Source organism: Mustela nigripes, chromosome 8 (genome assembly GCF_022355385.1).
Source record: "Mustela nigripes isolate SB6536 chromosome 8, MUSNIG.SB6536, whole genome shotgun sequence".
NCBI lineage: Eukaryota > Metazoa > Chordata > Mammalia > Carnivora > Mustelidae > Mustela > Mustela nigripes.
This window is the reverse complement of record NC_081564.1, coordinates 26,935,853-26,953,630: the sequence shown is the minus strand read 5'-3', so window position 1 is coordinate 26,953,630 and position 17,778 is coordinate 26,935,853. Positions and strand designations below refer to the sequence as shown.

At 57.6% G+C, this 17,778-nt stretch overlaps 1 protein-coding gene across 1 annotated transcript; it reads left to right on the top strand.

Annotated features, from left to right (window-relative positions):
- The first annotated feature begins 9,494 nt into the window (after nt 1-9,494).
- LRRC75B (leucine rich repeat containing 75B) lies at nt 9,495-16,033 on the top strand. The gene is made up of 4 exons (XM_059408949.1): nt 9,495-9,718; nt 12,359-12,487; nt 13,819-13,934; nt 15,347-16,033. Exons 1-4 carry the CDS (start codon nt 9,542-9,544, stop codon nt 15,870-15,872), a joined length of 948 nt encoding a protein of 315 aa, XP_059264932.1. The 5' UTR covers nt 9,495-9,541; the 3' UTR covers nt 15,873-16,033.
- Nucleotides 16,034-17,778: the final 1,745 nt, after the last annotated feature.

Sequence of the window (17,778 nt, the reverse complement as noted above, 5' to 3'; positions counted from 1 at the left end):
CCGATGGAGGAAACCTGAAGCCTGGCACTGGAGGCAAGTCTGGGAGTACCGAGGGCACAAGGGAAACTCTTGACCTCCCTGGGCCCTTCCTGAGCCCCGAAGTGTCAATGCTAATAAGGGAAGTGGCTGAGCTCAGACCCTGAAGGCCAGGCCAATGGGTCTGGACTTTGAGAGGCCCAGAAGGCTGGTGAATGTATCACCTGGGCTGGGTAACCCATTAACCCCAGCTCACTCATTAAGACCCTGGTGGATGACCAGAGGATAACGGCTGTGGGAAGAAGGGAGTGTGGAAGGCTGTGGACTGCTGAGATGGGCTCTCCGTGTCCTCGTTCCTTGAAGAGTTTCTTAGGCGAGACTGGCCTCCAGCCAGGGATAACTGCCAAGGCAGCATGAGGCGTGCCACCCCACCATCCTGACACCTTTTATCTCCTAATCACCCCTACTTGTGCAGGCATCAGCAGCCTAGCATGCCCTATGGCCCTTGGTCAGACAGAAGGGCCCCGGGGCCGGGACACCTGGTCCATCTCCTCTGAGAAATGAGGAAGGAAGGTGGCCTCCAAGGGCCCTTTCTGTTCTGACGGTCTTGGGTTTGCCCCAGCTCTGTGTCTGCGAAAACAAGGCATTGGTGGGGCAAGAAGGGTGCTCAAGGGAAACCACAACCTGGGAGGGAAAGAAACTTACTCAAGGCTGCAAGGTAGGACAATAAGTGACCATAGAAAGGGGAACGCCCTGTAAACCACTTCCTGAAAGTAGAACCTCACTGCAGCTTCCGCCACACCCCACCCTGCTGTCAGGTCCTGGGAGGGGCTGGGCCTGAGCCTCAGGAAGTGCCAAGTGGGCCTCAGGCGCTGGTTGGGTCACCCCTGGTAGGTAGAGACAACACCTCCCAAAATGCAGTCAGAAGCCTCACCGTGCCGTGAGCCTGAGCCAGGAGGGAGGTCCAGTCCCTCCAGAACTGCTGGGACAGGATCTCAGGGCCCACTGGGAGCCAGGAAACCTGATGTCACCCCAGACCTTTAGTGTCCCCTGGTATCCACACCAAGGAGACATTGGGTAAACTGGCCGAACAGGAGTGACTTTGATGCCCAACATCACAGCATCTTAGTCAACTTTAAAATCACAGAGTCTTAAATGTTTGGTCCATGGTATCCTATTTCCAACACCCAGAAAGGTTAGCTTGCATACCTTCCCTGACGGGGATCTCAGTATCTTTAAAGATGGCAAGACTGTGATTGGTCGGCAAGCTCTTCCCAAGGTCAAGCCCCAGTTTGCCTTCTTGGAAGGCTTCTGCGGTTGTGAGAGTCAGCATGCTGTAGGTGGGCCTGACCTCACTTCCTGCCCACTGAAGCCACAAGCAGAAGACCAGGGGCCAGCCCGGACCCTGTTGCCACCCGGCCATAGCCTCTCACAGCCACACAGACCACACGGACGGGATGGAAGGAAGACAGCTCAGTAAAGAGGCTGGTGTTGCCCAGTGGTAGCCAGGAGACAGAGCCCCTAGAGCCTGGCTGACACCCCCTGCCCCCATCGGCATATTCACCATTTCAACACCTACCTTTGATGTAGGGATGTAGGCTGGAGCCCTGCCAATGTGTGGGCCTCCGCAGATGTCAGCACGTTAATACGTGGGAATGTCTGGCAGCTCGGCCAGTCTGGCACCTGGTAGGCCAAGCCCAGAGGCAGGAGAGCAGCACAGCCAAGGGCATGTGCTCTCGGGTCCCTAGGTTCAAAGGCAACCCTGCCACCTAAGGCCCAGGGTCTCTTCTTGCCCTCAGTTTTCTGTCTGGGGAGCAGAAATCATTAAAATAATTGGGGGCGCCTAGGTGGTTCAGTCAGTTAAGTGTCTGCCTTTGGCTCAAGTTGTGATCCTGGAATCCCGGGATCGAGCCCCACCATAGCCCAACTCCCTGCTCAGAGGGGTGTCTGCTTCTCCCTCTCCTCTGCTCCTCCCTGCTCATACCCCCACTGTTCACGCTCGCTCTCTCTTTCTCTCTCTCCAATAAATAAATAAAATCTTTTAAAAAATAAAGTAAAATAATTGTTGGGTGGCTTAGCGCCTCCTACCTGCATGGTTCCCACGCCCAGGCCTGCAGTCCCCTAGGTCCTTGCCTGATGAACAAACGGCTCAGGCTCAGAGTCAAAAAGTGCCCCCTCCTCCCGGCTGCCCTGCCCTCTCCGCCCACGGCACCCTGTGCAGGTAGCATTTATCGTATCACCTCGTAATTATCTGTGGGTCTGGGAGCTCCAATGGGTGGAGGAGCAAGGCTCAATCTCTCCCACCCCAGCCCCCATCCCAGGGCCGGACTTATCTGGTCCTGGAGAGGCGTCATGGGGAGTCACTGACTGGAGCCTCTCCAGCCCCCACCCCAGACCCTCCACCAGGGGTAGGTGGACCCGTGTTACTCTGATGAGGTAGCAGGAGGCTGGCTGAGGACAAAGCAAAAGCTGGCGCCTTGCACCCCCTCTTCACCCTTTCCCCTCCAGAAGTGTAGCATCCCTCAGGCAGCCCTGACTGCCATGAACAATAAGCAAATAGTTAACTTGCAGAGCTCACAATCCTGCTAGACTGGAGTCTCCCTTGGCTTACAAATGTCCTAAATCTCACTAACAAAGACGATTGATAGCAGGATTGTGACACCCCACCAAAAAGTCTCCCAACTATCTTAATGTTAATGGCCGGTCTAAAGACAACACTGATCCAGCCGCAAGGGCAAGGCCTCCGGCAGGCCTGGAACATCCTGGCACCTTGTAGGCCCTCTTTAGCATATGAAAACTCCACTGAAACCTCCCTTCCCCTCACCTTCCCCCAACAGCAGGGTACATAAGCTGCCATCCCTCACAACCCGGGGCAGCAGCTCTTCCTGCCCACGGGTCCTGTCCCCGTGCTTTAATAAACCACCATTTTGCACCAAAGATGTCTCAAGAATTCTTTCTTGGTCGTCGGCTCCGGACCTCAGCCCACCAAACCTCACCTAGGTTCTAGAACTTCATCAACTCCTAATGCCAAAACCACCCAACACTTTCCTTGCACGCCTTGTTGGCCCTCTGCATCCCTTGCCCCCACCCCCGCCACCTCATTCCTCCGCCTCCTGCATCACTTCAAGCTGAACTCAGTTACTCTCTGAGTCTTGCTTGCAACATTTTGCGGGCTGCTGTTTCAGATGCCTCAGGTCAGCGTGCTTGCCTAAACCTGAGCTAAGGAACATACCTCCCCCCAGCCAGCCTAGCCTCAGGACCCATCCCCAACCTCACTGGAGTGGTCCAGCAGCCTTCCATCTACCCTCCGGGGCCACTCCCGACCCCAGGCCCTCTCCCCTGGTAACTCCTCCTCCGGGTCCACAGACACAGTTTCCCTGCCATAGCCCCTGCTGAGCCTGCATATCTGAGCACTTCCTCTCTCCCTAAAAACCCATCAAAGCCTCCTTTGCCCTCTGGATAGATTCCTGCTTTGCTAGGGCCCCACCCCTTCCTCTGGGAGGTTCATCCCAGGCTCTCCGTAGGGACTTCTAGCTGGCGCTCTTCCTTCAGACCCCAGCCTCAATGCAACTCTAAGGACCTATTTAGCCAGAGCAGCTCCCTCCAGACCCTGCCCGCACCACCCACCTCAGAGAACTTACTTAAAAACAAGTCCCGGAAACCAGTCCCAGGTAACAAAGTCCAAATACAAGGGTGGGTCAGGCCAGGTGGAGGTATCCAATCGGTGGGGGGCGCATACTGTCTCCCTAGCTACTAAGGAGTATGGGCCCCACCCTTTGGGTGCCCTTTGGGCGCCAATTCTGACCAAGGTGATAGGCTAGTTCAAATATCTACTACAGGGTAAATTCTAGTTCAATTGGTCACTTCTGTGTGACCTAGCAGGACTGTGCAGCTTTCTCTGTGTTACAATCTCATTGGTCACCTGTGCGTGGCCAGGCCCAACCACATGGCCTTTGCCCTTAAAAGCTAGTCTGTAAAGACGAGAGGGGTCGCCTCTTTGCAAGAGACGGCCCTGGCCGGTCAGTTTGATTCTCGATCCTTGGCGTGAAATAAAGCTTTGCTTGATCTTCGCTTTGTATCAGTTTCGCTTCTTTGACCATGGACCCAATACAACCTCCTGCGGAAGTCCTCCGTGTCTTCCTCAACTCCTGTAAGGGCCCCCAACACAGCTCCCACCCCTGTGGGGTAGCTGTTAGTTTGACTTCCTGTATCTTAGGCTCCTCAGTATCCACAGCGCCCAATGGTCGTCACTGAGTGGGCCAATAAAGGCTGTGGGGCGGCTGGGCGGACTCAGTACAAAGCCATAGAAAATCAATCTGTGAAAACACCACTGTGTGCTGGACTCTTTCTCTGTTGTGGCTAATCCTACAATAAAATGTCGGTCAGGCATCCTATTTTCCCCGTGTTACAGATGAGGAAACTTAAGTTTGTGGAAGCTACCACAGTGAACAGAACAGCATCCCCCCAAATTCATTACCATCTGGGAGGTCTGAATGTGACCTTGTCTAGAAATAGTCTTTGAGGTGGTGTTAGCGTGGGCCCTAAATAGGATAACCAGTGTTCTTGTAAGAATAGGGCGCCTGGGTGGTTCATTTGGTTAAGTGGCAAGCCCCACGATGGGTGTAGAGATTACTAGATGGGTGTAGAGATTACTTAAAAAGGGGGGGAGGTGCACCTGGGTGGCTCAGTGGGTTAAAGCCTCTGCCTTCGGCTCAGGTCATGATCCCAGGGTCCTGAGATCGAGCCCCGCATCTGCTCTCTGCTCAACAGGGAGTCTGCTTCCCTTCCTCTCTCTCTGCCTACTTGTGATCTCTGTCTGTCAAATAAATAAATAAAATCTTTTAAAAAAAAAAAAAGGCGGGTGCCGGCACCTGGGTGGCTCAGTGGGTTAAGCATCTGCCTTCGGCTCAGGTCATGACCCTGGGGTCCTGGGATTGAGCCCCAAGTCAGGCTCCCTGCTGAGCAGGGAGCCTGCTTCTCCCTCTCCTAATATTGGAAACAAAGGCAGAAGAAAAATTATTACATTTCCTTACAACCTGTAGCCCATTGACAAGTCCTTGAAACAGGCAGAGTGACATTCCTCTAGGGACTCAACTGCCTCAATGTTAATACTTCGCTAAGGGCAAAAAGCAGTCCTACCCTCACCACCCCCCAACCCCACCACCAGGATCCTATAAGTCTACTTTAAGGCACAAAAGTTCTTCAAAAATTCCTTTAGCTCTAAACCCCCCAAGATATGTTTTGGTAATCATCCCTGAAGCATATGGCCCACGGATACACTTCTGAAGGGTCTATGGGTCTATTCGAACTAAGGTCAATAAATGACCTTTTCCCATCAATAGCCAGCCCCCCCTCAAGGTCCTGGAAACCTTGATTCCAAAATTCTTTAAAGACTTAGGCTCAGGCTCCTCCTAACCCTCTCCCAACTTGAAAGTCTATAATGGGCCAGTCCTCATGACCCCGGTACAGCTCTTTCTACCCACGGGTCCTACCCTTGTGTTTTAATAACACCACCTTTTAGCACCAAAGATGTCTCAAGAATTGTTTCTTGGCTGTTGGCTCTGAACCCTAACATCATCTTTCTTTTTTTTTTTTAAGATTTTTTTTTTTTTAATTTATTTGACAGACAGATCACAAGTAGGCAGAGAGGCAGGCAGAGAGAGAGAGGAGGAGGAGGCAGGCTCCCTGCTGAGCGGAGACCCCGATGTGAGGCTCTATCCCAGGACCCTGGGATCATGACCTGAGCCGAAGGCAGAGGCTTTAACCACTAAGCCACCCAGATGCCCCTAACATCGTCTTTCTTACATCATCTCCCTCTGACCCTCCACCCTGCTCCTTTCTGCTCATGCTCGGGTAGCCCTCTCTCTCAAATGAGTAAATAAAATCTTTTAAAAAAGAGGGGTGGGGCATGTGAAGAGGGGCACCTGGGTGGTGCAGGTGGTTAAGCATCCAACTCCTGGTTTTAGCTGGGTGGTGAGCTCCAGATCGTGGGATCAGGCCAGCTGGGCTCTGGGCTCTGGCGAGTCTGCTTGAGACTCTCTCTCCCTCTCCCTCTGTGTCTCCCTCCTCTCTCTCTCTCTCACTCTCTCTCAAATAAATAAATAAATAAAATATTTTAAAAGGGGGGGGGGGCACCTGGGTGGCTCAGTTGGTTGAGCGACTGCCTTCGGCTCAGGTCATGATCCAGGGGTCCCGGGATCAAGTCCCTCATCGGACTCCCTGCTCAACAGGAAGTCTGCTTCTCCTGCTGACCTTTCTCTACTCATGCTTTCTCTCTCTCATTCTCTCTCTCTCTCTCAAATAAGTAAATAAAATCTTTTAAAAAAATAAAAAATAAAATAAAATAAGAGAGAGAGAGATTTATTTATTTATTTGAGAGAGAGAGAGAGCACAAGCAGGGGGAGCAGGAGAGGGAGACGCAGGATCCCCGCTGAGCAGGGAGCCTGATTCGGGGTTCAATCCCAGGACCCTGGGATCATGACCTTAGCCAAAGGCAGCTAAGCTGAAGGAGCTTAACTGACTGAGCCACCCAGTCGACCCTAAATGAATAAATCTTAAAAAATAAATAAATAAGGAAGTCCATTTTAGGAGAGACATACAGGCACAGGTAAGATAACAGGTGACAACAGAGTCCCAGGTGGCAGTGATGGAGATGGACAACAAGGAATGCCAAGGATGCCAGTCACTGCCAGAAGCTAAGAAAAAGCAAAGGAAGATTCTTCCCTAGAGCCCTCAGGGGCACTGCAGCCCCTGCCAACCCCTTAATTTCCAACTTCTAGTCTCCAGAACTGTGAGGGAATATGTTTGTTGCTTTAGGCCACCAAGTATGTGATCATTTGTTCCAACAGCCACAGAAAACTAGGAACAGCCACCTACTTTGCCTATGTTTGTATACTCTAAAAAGGACAGGTACAGAGGATTCCGATCAGTCCTGAGCCTCTGCCTTTGTCCCCCTCCCTCCACCAGGGGGATTCCTGACCCCTCAAAGGCTTACAGCACATCCCTATAGAGCCAGCTCCAAGAGAAACTGTTTCCATCGAGGGTTTGTCTGCTTCTTTCTTCCTAGTGAGTTCCCAAACCATCCTTCATCCTTCTTTGGCATTGCTGCCAGAAGGCTTGTTGTCACCTGGCTACTTGCTGAGGTACCATAAACTTGCAGGTACCAGGGCTTGGACTCTCCCGCTGAGCAGGTGGAGGAGAGGCCCAAAGCCTGAGGCAGGTCCAGTTCCAGCCACATCCCTTCTCCCCTTCTGCCAGATCATCAGGACCGTGGCTCCCTGTTACTCCAGCTGGGCCATCACGTGGGGTGGGGGGCAAGGGTGCGGGAAGCCAAAGATGTGACTGGTGGGCTCCTTGTCTCCACGCAGGCCCCACTTGGGGGCCCAGGATGCCCCCAGGAAGGCCTGGGGTCCGGCTGTGTCCCTCCCATCTGAGTGTCTGGCTCCCCAACTGCATGCCTCACTGGTTGCCCCAGGGACCTCCATATCAGCCCCAGTGGCTGGGAGGGTGATCAGAGCACACACCCACCCCCCATCCCTAACCCACCCACCCAGTGGGGTCTCCACAAACAGAGACCTACTGAGTAAGGCAATTCCAGGGAGAGAGGCCTTTACTTAAATATACATGGAGACTAGTAAGGGGAGATGCTGCACCCCCCTCACGCCTGAGGGCACAGCTCTGTCTCGGGGGCCTCCTGCCCAAATCAGTTTCGTCCAGAAACACTCCCTAAGAGCCAACTCAACCTAACCACCCCCAAAGGAGGCAGAAGGAGGCCCATCCAGGGATCCAGGCCCAGACGCCACCTCCCTCTTTTTCTGGGAAAATGTCCTCCAGGAATCTCTCAGCCAAGAACACAGAGAGTGGGGTGGGACCTCAGAGGTGGGGCTGGGGGCAGTTCTCTGCTTTCCACGGGACTCCAACTCTGAGCACCCCCGCCTGCCACTGGCTGGGTTGCCCCCTCCCTCCCCACACCCCCCACCCCCACACCCCCACCTCAGCTTTCTCATGTTTGAGGGGACAATGTCCAGGCCTGGCTCGGCCTCTGGAAGGATGTGGTCAGGATTTGGGAGACATCCCAGCTCTGGGTCCAGCCCTGAGGATGTAGAGGAAAGGGAGGGGTTTCTTACCAGGCTGCCAGCTCTGGACCGGGGTCTCAGAGGTCCCTGGGGCAAGTGGCTGCTGCTTAAGTCTCTGGTCCCGTCAACACCACATCAGGTCAGCAACAGCGCCTGGGCCCTGGAGGAAGGCAGGCCAAGCAGGCATGCAGGTTTGCCAGGAAGGAAACCTGTGGTGCCAAGGTGGCCCCAGGACAATGCTGACTACAGAGTGGGGTAGGGGAGGCTGCTGGGTCCAGCTGGCAGATGGCAGGGGAGAAGGGGGCTCAGGATAGAAAGCTCCCAGGAGCATTCCCAACACGGGCATCCAAACAAGCAACAAAAGGGGTCAGGGTTCAGTGGACGGTCAAGTGACAAGGACACTAAGCTGTCCTCTGTCTTGTACCAGGGGCTCAGCCCCAGGGAACCACAGAACCTGGCACCTTGTCCCCAGACACGCTCCTGGACGGCAATACTTAACCCAAAAGAGGAACTGAGTTTGCCCTCACTTACCATGTGCCCTCAGATGGCCACCCCTCACTCCCCACATACCCTGTCTGTGCTCACCCCTCCTGCACCTGTCCTCTTGGGCTGGACACACCCTCTTTGCTGTGGGATTTGGGGGTCTGGAGCCCCAAATGTCCCCTACCCAGGGAATGTGAGGGCCCAGAATTGGGGGGCCAGAGAGTAGGCCCCCAAGAAGGCCCCTAGAGCTGGGTAGGTCCCTAGCTCAAACATGATCCCTGGAGGAGCCAGGACCCCCCCCCTCCTCACACTGCCTCTGCACCCCTGTCAAGCTGGGAGACTGAAGCCTGGGGCAGGTGCAACTGACCCGCTGCCAGCCCGCCCAGAGTTAGCCCTTCGGGCTAACCAGCACTCTTCATTCCCCCAGTCTCCCAGGCCTGGGTCACAGGGAGCCCGCATCACCTAGCCTGCCCAGGGTTGCCCCCAGCCAGGCAGGGAGGGGTAGTAAATATTTGTCAAGCAGGAACATCTATGCTGGTGGACAGGTCAGTTACTACAATCGCCCACTGCCAGGGAAATTCCTGAAGACAGGTGATGGCACTGCCTAAGGCTGGCAACGGAATCCCGCCCTGACTCCGAGTCCAGTGCTCTTTGCACCACCAAAGCGACTGCTCCACAGTCAGCACGGAGGCCATGGCCAAGCGCCACCTCGTCCGGCCCCGGCTCAGCGCCTCCCCCAAACGCTCCGGGCTCTGGCCACATAGCTCCGGCGCCCATTCCAGCGCGGGCTCCAGCGAGACCTCCCGAACCGAGTGCTTGGGAGCTCCCGGGCGGGGGCGCCCAGCAGGAAGCCCCCCTCCCTTCCACTGCTGCGGCCCCGCCCGGGCGCGCACCACCAGATCCCGAGCTCCCCACCCGCTGCAGCCCCGGCCGGGGCGGGGCGGGGCCGGGGGCGGTACGCAGACGGCTGGGACTCCCTCCAGCTCCGCGCCGGCAGCTCTGCGGCCATGGGGGCGCGGCTGGGCCGGCGGACCAGACCCGAGGCGGGCTCAGAAGCCGGGGCGGCGGCGGGGTGCGGGCCCGCGCCCTTTGAGCGCCGGGTGCGCTGGCTCCGCGAGATCCAGTCCATGCTCCGTGAGCGCCGGCCCGAGCGCGCCCGGCAGCTACTGCGCCTCCTGCGCCAGGCGAGAGAAGGAGCGGGCCGACCCGGGGCTGGAGGCCGGGGAGGGGCCAGGAGCCGCGGGCTGCGGGCCTGGAAGGGGCCGGGAGGTGCTGCGTAGCTGGCCCGGGGCGCGGGAGACAGGGCTGGCCCCAGACTGCGTGCGCGGGCCGGGAGGGTTCCGAAGGGAAGAGTGCGACCGGCTGAAGGGTCTTGTCTGGGCGAGAGGGCGAGGCACGGAAAGCAATGGGCTGGGGTGGAGGCCGCGCGGCTGCGCGGGTGGGCTGGGGGCTGTGAGTGTGGAGACGGAGATCGTGACTGCAGTCCACCTCTCCGGGGTTGGAGAGGTCAGTTGTGTGTGTTGAGGGAGCCCCAAGCCTGGAGCTAAGAACCCAGATTCAGGCCTTGGCAGGAGAAGAGTAGGGCTGGGAGGAGCGGCAAGGGAGTGGAGGGAGGGGGACGACGTCTTGTACTGAGGGGCAAGGGGAAGAGGACAGCTCCTGGCTCCTCCAGGGTGAAGGGAGGCACTCACTGCACAGCACCCTGGAGAGAGGACCCCCAGAAAGTGACAGCCCAGCTGGTCAGCCGGTGCCACCTCGCCGTGACATTACGCAGCGACAATTCACACCACCCGTCCTCCTGATAGGCAGATCACGCCCATTGAGTACATAAACCGGCATCTGTACATCACAACAGCACATCTGGACTTGGGTGGGGTTGGGGGAGTGCACCTCTGGTCGCACACACACCGGGTACCTGAGCCAGCCTGGGGTGCCCTAGGAGACCTGGGTTCTGGTCCCAGCATCAACACTGGGCAAGCCACTTTCCTCTCTGGCCATGTCCCCACCCTCCACAGCAGCTGCTGCCCCAACATGCCCCGTCCTGGAATCTGAAATCAGCCATGCAGGTGTTTGGCCTGCAGGTAGATGATTAGAGAAGGGAAACTGAGGCTTGGAGAACAGTGGCAAGCCTATGGCCACCAAGAAAATTAGGGGGCAAAAAATTAAAAAATTAAAAATAAATAAATAAATTTAAAAAAAAAAAGAAAGAAAATTAGGGGGCAGCTGAGGCCAGAGCCCAACCTCTAGTCTCCCAGCCCCACCCCCTGATGCACTGAGTTTCACTGGGCTGGAAAGGTGGGGCTCACTGGGCTGGAAAGGTGGGGCTGGCCCTTTAAGAGGAGCTGTCCAGACCAGCAGAAGGCTGGCTGTGCAACTGGGGCCCTGTATGGGTCAGCTTGGGCTCACCAGCTAGCCCTCTCTTCTAGATCTTCCCTAGCCGGCATTTGTAACTTGAATGGTGTTTAAAATGAAAACAGCAAAGCAGCACCCAACCAGCTAGACCATCCAGAGGTACAGATCTTTGTCGGTATCTGGAGCCCAAGGCGCCAGCAGAACATTTTTTTAAAGCCGGGAAACCAGCTATGTTGCCCCCTCATGTCTCAGAGGTCAGGCTTCCCATCCAGAGAGGGGGCTATCCAGCCCCACAAACCGTGGGGACTTTGCAGTTATAGTCCTTGGGCCTTCTACCTGGCCTATCTTCCTGTGCATCGGGGGCTTATGCACAGAGGGTCTCACTCTCTGGCTTGGGGAGGACCCAGGGGTCTGGAGGCCCCTCCTGGCTGCACCTGTCCCATCAGCTTGTCAGAATATACTCTAAAAGGGTGTTCAGTGCCAGACCAGGCCTATGGGAGATCTGAAGGACTGAAGGCAGGGAGGCTAGGTCAGGCCCGAGGCCCAGTGGTGATGTCTCTGTGAGGGGTAGGAGACATGGAGGCCAGAGAAAGAGACTGGGGGGCTGGGGAGGGTGGGAAGGCCAGGCTGCGCCTGAGTCTCTAGTGTTATACGAGAGCATTTGGTCTCCACCAAAGGGGTTAAGGGTCGAGCTTAGGTATGTGTTTCCTGGAGCTGGCTCTGGCAGCCCAAGGGTTGGAAGTAGGTGGCTGTTAGGAGGCAACAGGCCCTGGAGGAGGCTGCTAGGGAGAAAGGCCTGAAGCTCCTTGAGCAGTAGGGAGAGAGAGCTGGGCAGAGAAGGGTGACGGAAGAGTGCAGGGTGGTTCTGGGCTCCTGCCTGAGTGCTGGGATGGTGGGGATGGTGATGCCCTTTACTGAGCGGGGGCACAGGAGGCAAGGCCAGCTTCAAGGCAGGAGGTGAACACGCCCAGTCCGAGCTGCCTTTCGGACATCTGAACGGAGAGAGACGTCCGTCCCCCACAAAGGGCCCTGCACCTGTCAGCAAACAGATTGCAGCCAGAACTCGGAGAGCTTGGGAATAGGTGGAAGAGAGGCAAAGGGTCCGGAAGGAATGCTGGAGGACAGCGGCACTGGGGGGTTATCAGAGAAGCCCCCAAAGAGCCCTCCAGATAAGCCCAACCCCAGAGGTGGCAGGTGTCACAGTACCATGTTTCCCCTCCAGGGAAAACAGTCTAAGGGTTTTAGAACCTCGTTAGCACCTCCCTGAAGGGCCCGATGCACTGACACTTTCCTCTTCCAAGGGGTCCCCACTGCCCCTGGACAGCAGGCCCACTGCCGCCTGGGAAGAGACTCCAGCAAGCATCAAGGAGGGAGCCTGAGAGAGGGGAACAGATGTGAGGGGCTGGCTTGGAGGGGGGCCTGGAGAAGGGAGAGCCTGACTCCGCTCACTCAACTCTCCTCACCACTCACAGGACCTGGGCCTCGAGGGGACCCTCCTCACCGACATCCTCTACAGGAATGTGGCCTTCCTCAATCTGGTGGACCCCATCTCCCATGACCTGCTTGTGAACCTGGCCCGGGACCTGCAGTGCCCCAAAACGGTGAGGCCTGTAGACACGGACCTCAGACTGGGCAACGCAGCTAACAGGGACCAGGAGCGCACAGGGCTGGGGGCTAGGAGCCTCGTCCTCATCTGGCTTGCTTCAAGGCCTTAAGTCGGTTAATGTCCCTCACTGGGACCTACGGCCAGGTTCAGTGTACTAGGAACACACGTGAGCTGTACTTTCCTACTCTCCAAAAGTCATATGTTGGGTAGACCTGCTTCCTGGGCTCCAGGACCTGGGACCCAGAACACCACACAGGGACACTGGGACATAGAATGTTCTGATAAATCTGCTGATGGATACAAACTCCCAGCTTTTGAGCTCCTGGGGCCAGAAAAGATCCCCCTTGGGCTGGAACCCCCGTCCACATGTCCCCATCCTGTATGGATACACCTGGGGCCTCCATTCCCCTTCTCCCAAACCACCACATTCACTCCAAACCCCGCTCTGGGGGCACCTGGCAACATCCTTCCCATGAGCATCCTTCCCATGCTGTGCCCCTGACACAGCCACCACCCCTCAGTCACAGTGAGTCTCTGTGTGAAACAAGGGTGCCCGCTATGGGCGCAGCCAGCTCCAGACCTCTGCATCTATACGCAGTGGTCCCCAGGGGTTCTGAGGCTAGCCAAGAGCCACATGGCGACGGGCAGGGCTTGCTGCTACTGTGCGTACGCACTATTGACAGAGGAACGGGATAAAGAATGTGCTGGATGGCGGAGTGTGCTCAGTGCCAGCTCCACGAAAAGCAGAGCATCCCTGTTTGTCCTCCGAGCTAGGTCTCTACGAGGGCCCACCTTGGCCCGGGAGAGATCCAAGTGGTGGTACCGGAACCATGAACCCTCCCAGTGCTGGCAGCCCAGACCCAGGCCCCACAGGCAGGCTTGGAGAGTGAGAGGAAGAAGAGCATGCTGACCTGGCTGGTTCCCATTCCCTGAGGGTGGCGTCAGTGGAGCAGGGCTCCCTGGAGGGGCCCAGGCCTGCCTCCCCTGGTGGCGAGTCCCCCGGGGAGCGCTGAGGGTGGGCAGGGAGCCGGCTGATAGCCCGAGACACTGGCCTTGGGCCTGAGGACAGGGAACAAGGGCCCATTGTCTGGGCTTCCTCCCGCCGGGCACTGCGGGCCTCAGACCAGCCTGTCCAGTTACCAGCGGGCAGCCTCCCCTGGCTCTGAGCCAGGCTACAGCCAGGGTGGGGGGTGGGCGGGGGAGGCTAGTGGGCAGCTCAGTGATCCATGATGAGTCATGTGCTGGGGCACACACTTGGATCCCCAAGGCCCATGACGGGGGAGGGATGGGGCTCAGCCTCACCCTGACAACACTGCCCCCCGACAGGACTATGAGCTCTGGAAGTCCTCAGATAAGATCTGCCGCCAGCTCATCTACCACCTCACCCCTCACTCCAAGCGGCAGCGGGGGTCCAGCCTGCCCCGGAGGAAGACTCAGAGCTGGTAAGGGAGCCTAGCCACAGCCCTACCTTGTGGCCCCTTAGCGTCCCTTTCTAGGCCAACATGGCGAGGCAGCTCAGCAGGCAGCTGGGCCCTGAGCCCGTCCCCAGTGAGCCCCTCACTCTTGTCCACATCGAAGCTCTGGAATGTTTCCCAAGTCTAGCTGCAACCCTCTGTGTGACCTGCCTCCTGCCGTTCACTTGCCCCTGAGTCCCTAGCCTGTCATAGGGCCTGGCCCCGACCCCAGGGCCAAGGTGATCTCAGCAGACATCCGCTGGATCCTCTCAACAGGCTGCGAGGGGGACAGATTCTGGCTCATGATGCCAATTTCACAGGAAAGGAAACTGAGGTTGGGAGAGGCAAGGTGGCTTGCCCAAGACCACCCCTGACCCTGATTTACCTACAGCTCTTTGAAAAGCCTTTGCCAGGCTGCCGGAAGTGAAGGCTTCCATAGCCATCCTGAGAGCTTGCTCTGCTGTGGGTCCCCCTCCCAGTCACTCCATCCACAGCTCCATGGCCAGATGCAGCCTAAGGACTGGCTGCAGACACCCAGGTCCAGGGACCCAGAACCGCAGTCCCAGTGCTCTCCCTTGCTTGCTTCCTCATCCTTCGAGCCTGATGGCTCATGACGAGCCCAGAGCCCATGCGGTTGTTCCCTGCCATGCTGACTGAGGGCACTGGAGTTGGTCCCACTGCCTCCCTGCATAGTAGGCCATATTCACATGACAAGAGAGACCCAGGGGGTGGTGTGGGACTCTTCTCGGTCTCTAAACTTCCTTTCCAGCTTAGAACACGGGGGCCCTTCACCTACCAACACCTCCTCTCTTGCTACTCTGGACCTGTCCTCTAGTCTCCAAAGCCGGGGGGACTAGCCTGATAGCCTGTCACCCTCATAGGAACATCTATCTTTACCCACAAAGGATCGATCTTGGAGGAGGCGTGGGAAAAAAGGTGTGGGCTCCGGAGTCAGAGCCCCTCATTTTGAAGACTTGGCTTCCCTCTTAGTGGTATGTGACCATGGAAGAGTCCCGTCACCTCTCTGAGCGTCATTCGCCCCTCTGCAGAATGGGATCATCGTTCTTACTCTAGATATAACAGATGTGGCGACCCAGGCACGCAGTAGGTTTTTGTAATAATAACGGATTAGGGAAGCTTAACATCTGGATGTTTATTCCTCACAACAGCCAGGTCCCCTTTTCACCAAAGGAGAAACTGAGGCTCAGAGAGGTTCCAAGAATTGCCCATGACCACCCATGTAGGAAGTAGCTGTTGGACCCCAGTGAGGCCTGACTGCAGGGCCCAGTCCCCCTACCACCTGGTGGGCTGCCCCGACGGGTCGCTCTCTGCAGCCAGTGGGGACTTGCCTGGGCCGTGGACCCTTGCTCAATCCATCCTTGCCTGCCACCTTCCCACAGCCTCAAGAGCAGTCTCCAGATGACTCAGCTGGCGGGGGAGACCGTGAACCTCTCGGGGATCCCACTCTCCGCACGGGACGTGCAACACATTACCCGCTACCTGCGAAGCCAGGGAGCCAGGCTTACGGTGCTGGACCTGAGCTTCACGGGGCTGAGCGATGAGCTCTTGCGCCTGCTGCTGCCCAGCCTCTGGTCACTGCCCCACCTCACCCAGCTCCTGCTCAACGGCAACAGGCTGACCAGGGCCACTGCGCGCGAGCTCACCGAGGCCATCAAGGACTCTGCCAAGTTCCCCGCGCTGGCCTGGGTGGACCTGGGCAACAACGTGGACGTGGCCTCCTTGCCCCAGCCCCTGCTGGTCGGCCTGCGCCGGCGGCTCAGCCAGCGCACCTCACTCCCCACCATCTACGAGGGCCTGGACCTTGAGGCCGAGGGTGGCGTGGCTGGGGCCAGCTCTGCTGCCTCCACCTGGGGTTCTGCAGCCACTGGGCCAGGGTCTGAGCCCCAGGCCTGCTGCATGAGGTGACCCACCACCCACCTCCCACCAGAGGGCCAATGCTTCTAGGCACGGGGGATGGGGGCGATGGAGGCCTGGAGGGATCCAGCTTACATGCTTAGCCTGGGATGGAGTGTCAGGCTTCCCTCAGCACCTGCTGGGCCCATCCTGCAGTAAATGGTGATGCCCTCCTCCGCCTCAGCCTTTCTGCACCGTGGACCTCAGGGCCACTTAGTGCCAGCCCTGCTTTTGGAGTCGGGAGAAGGGGTGGCCAAAGAGTCACCTGAAAGAGAGGGACCCAGCACACACTGACTTCCTCCAGGTGCTCCCTGGGCAGACACCCAGGTGTGGGGTCGGGTCCATCTGTGGGCTGGGGAGTTAGAGGAGGCCGCCAAGGACCTGACCATCACATCTGTGTGGGGCCCAGAGAGGAGCAAATGGGGAGGCCACAGAGGGGCAAAGCTCAGAAGAGAGTCCCACAGTAATCTTGTGCCTGAGCCCAGGACCCCCGGGGCTGGGGACAAGACTGCACTGAGAGGAGGCAAGGTTCATCTCCCGCAGGTTGAGTGCTGCCCACCACCCCTAGTACCAACCCCCAAGGCTCCCTGTACCTAGTGGGTAACTCTGGGGGCTTAGAAGGTACCTGAGACCAGAGACAAAGAGTTTGTGTGTTCTCTCCAGGGCCTGAAGGCCCATGTGCACCGTCCTTCCCTCGGGTGGACCCCAAGAAAGCACGCAGGAGGTGGAGGTGGACCCAACCAGGAGCAAGAGATTGGGGGTAGAGTGTTCCTAGGGTTGCCCCAGGGGTAGCTGTTCCCAGCCGGCGCTATCTTCCCTCTCCCCAAGGACCATCAGAGCAGGCTCCAGATCAGAGCCTAAAGCCAGCTAGGAGTTGGGCAGGGCAAAGACAAGGAAGAAATTTAAAGAGGTCCTGGGGGAAACTGAGTCCCAGAGTGGGGAAGCCAGCAGCCCAAGTCTCCCATGCAGAGCCAGGTCAGGTCTGGGGCAATGGGGATCCTCACAGATGAGGAGAGACCTGATGGGGGAGAGAAGGCCCCCGGGGCCAAAGAGAAGGTGGGGCTTCTCCCTGGGCCTGCATACCCAGGCCCACCAACTGACCTTCTTCCACAGTTGCGTCCACAGGGGGACCATGAGTCAGCATGGATTCCAGGTCGGCCAGATATACAACAGCCTCTTGGGCCAAAAATGAGATGGCCAAGAAGGGTGAGGACGGCATGGTGCTGGGTCCTAGGACCAGGCAAGACGTGGGGAAGAAGAAAGCACCCTCTCTGTTGCTACCCGCCCACCCCGAGGACAGGCCCCTGCCAGCCTGGCTGCTTTTGGAGGAACCCCTATCTGGAGGTGGTGGGAAGAGTGTGAAAACACCAGGTTCAGCCCAGCTCTGCTTCTAACTTGCTGTTGGGACCTGGCCAGGGCCTCCTCTATCCCGGCCTTGGGGCTCTCCTTTTCCCCTCTGTGTTAAATAGGGCTGGCTCTCCGTAGTCCCTTCCAGCTCTCAGCCCTCCATCCTGGGGGCCTGGCCCTCTCGGTCCTCCTTGTTTTAAAGACATGGGCCTGCCCATTAGCTTGGGAGCCACAGAAGTGTCTCTGGTGCCCTCTCTCCAGAACAAGGGGCTCAGGCTCCCCAGAGCAAGGCAAAGAGGAATGGGAGATGAAAGGGGCCAGCGGAGAGGAGAAAGATGGAGAAGCCAGCTTTGTACTGGGCAGGCTGGTGAGTCCGTCACAGGCAAGCAGCCGTGTTCTCCTGCGATTCCTTGCTGGAGAGGCGCCAAGCTCTCCCCCCGCCACCCTCCTGCCCCCCTTGCTCCCTGCCCACCATTGGCCCCAGTCCAGCCCACAAACCTGCAACGTCGCCGCTGGGAGAGACTCCTACCAGAATGGTGTGACGACCTGAGCAGGGTGTCACCGGGCGAGC

Coding starts and splice junctions, on each gene's coding strand:
- LRRC75B (XM_059408949.1), top strand. CDS start 9,542: ATGGGGGCGCGGCTGGGCCGGCGGACCAGACCCGAGGCGGGCTCAGAA. Junction 12,488..13,818: donor ACCTGCAGTGCCCCAAAACG/GTGAGGCCTGTA, acceptor GCCCCCCGACAG/GACTATGAGCTCTGGAAGTC. Junction 13,935..15,346: donor CGGAGGAAGACTCAGAGCTG/GTAAGGGAGCCT, acceptor ACCTTCCCACAG/CCTCAAGAGCAGTCTCCAGA.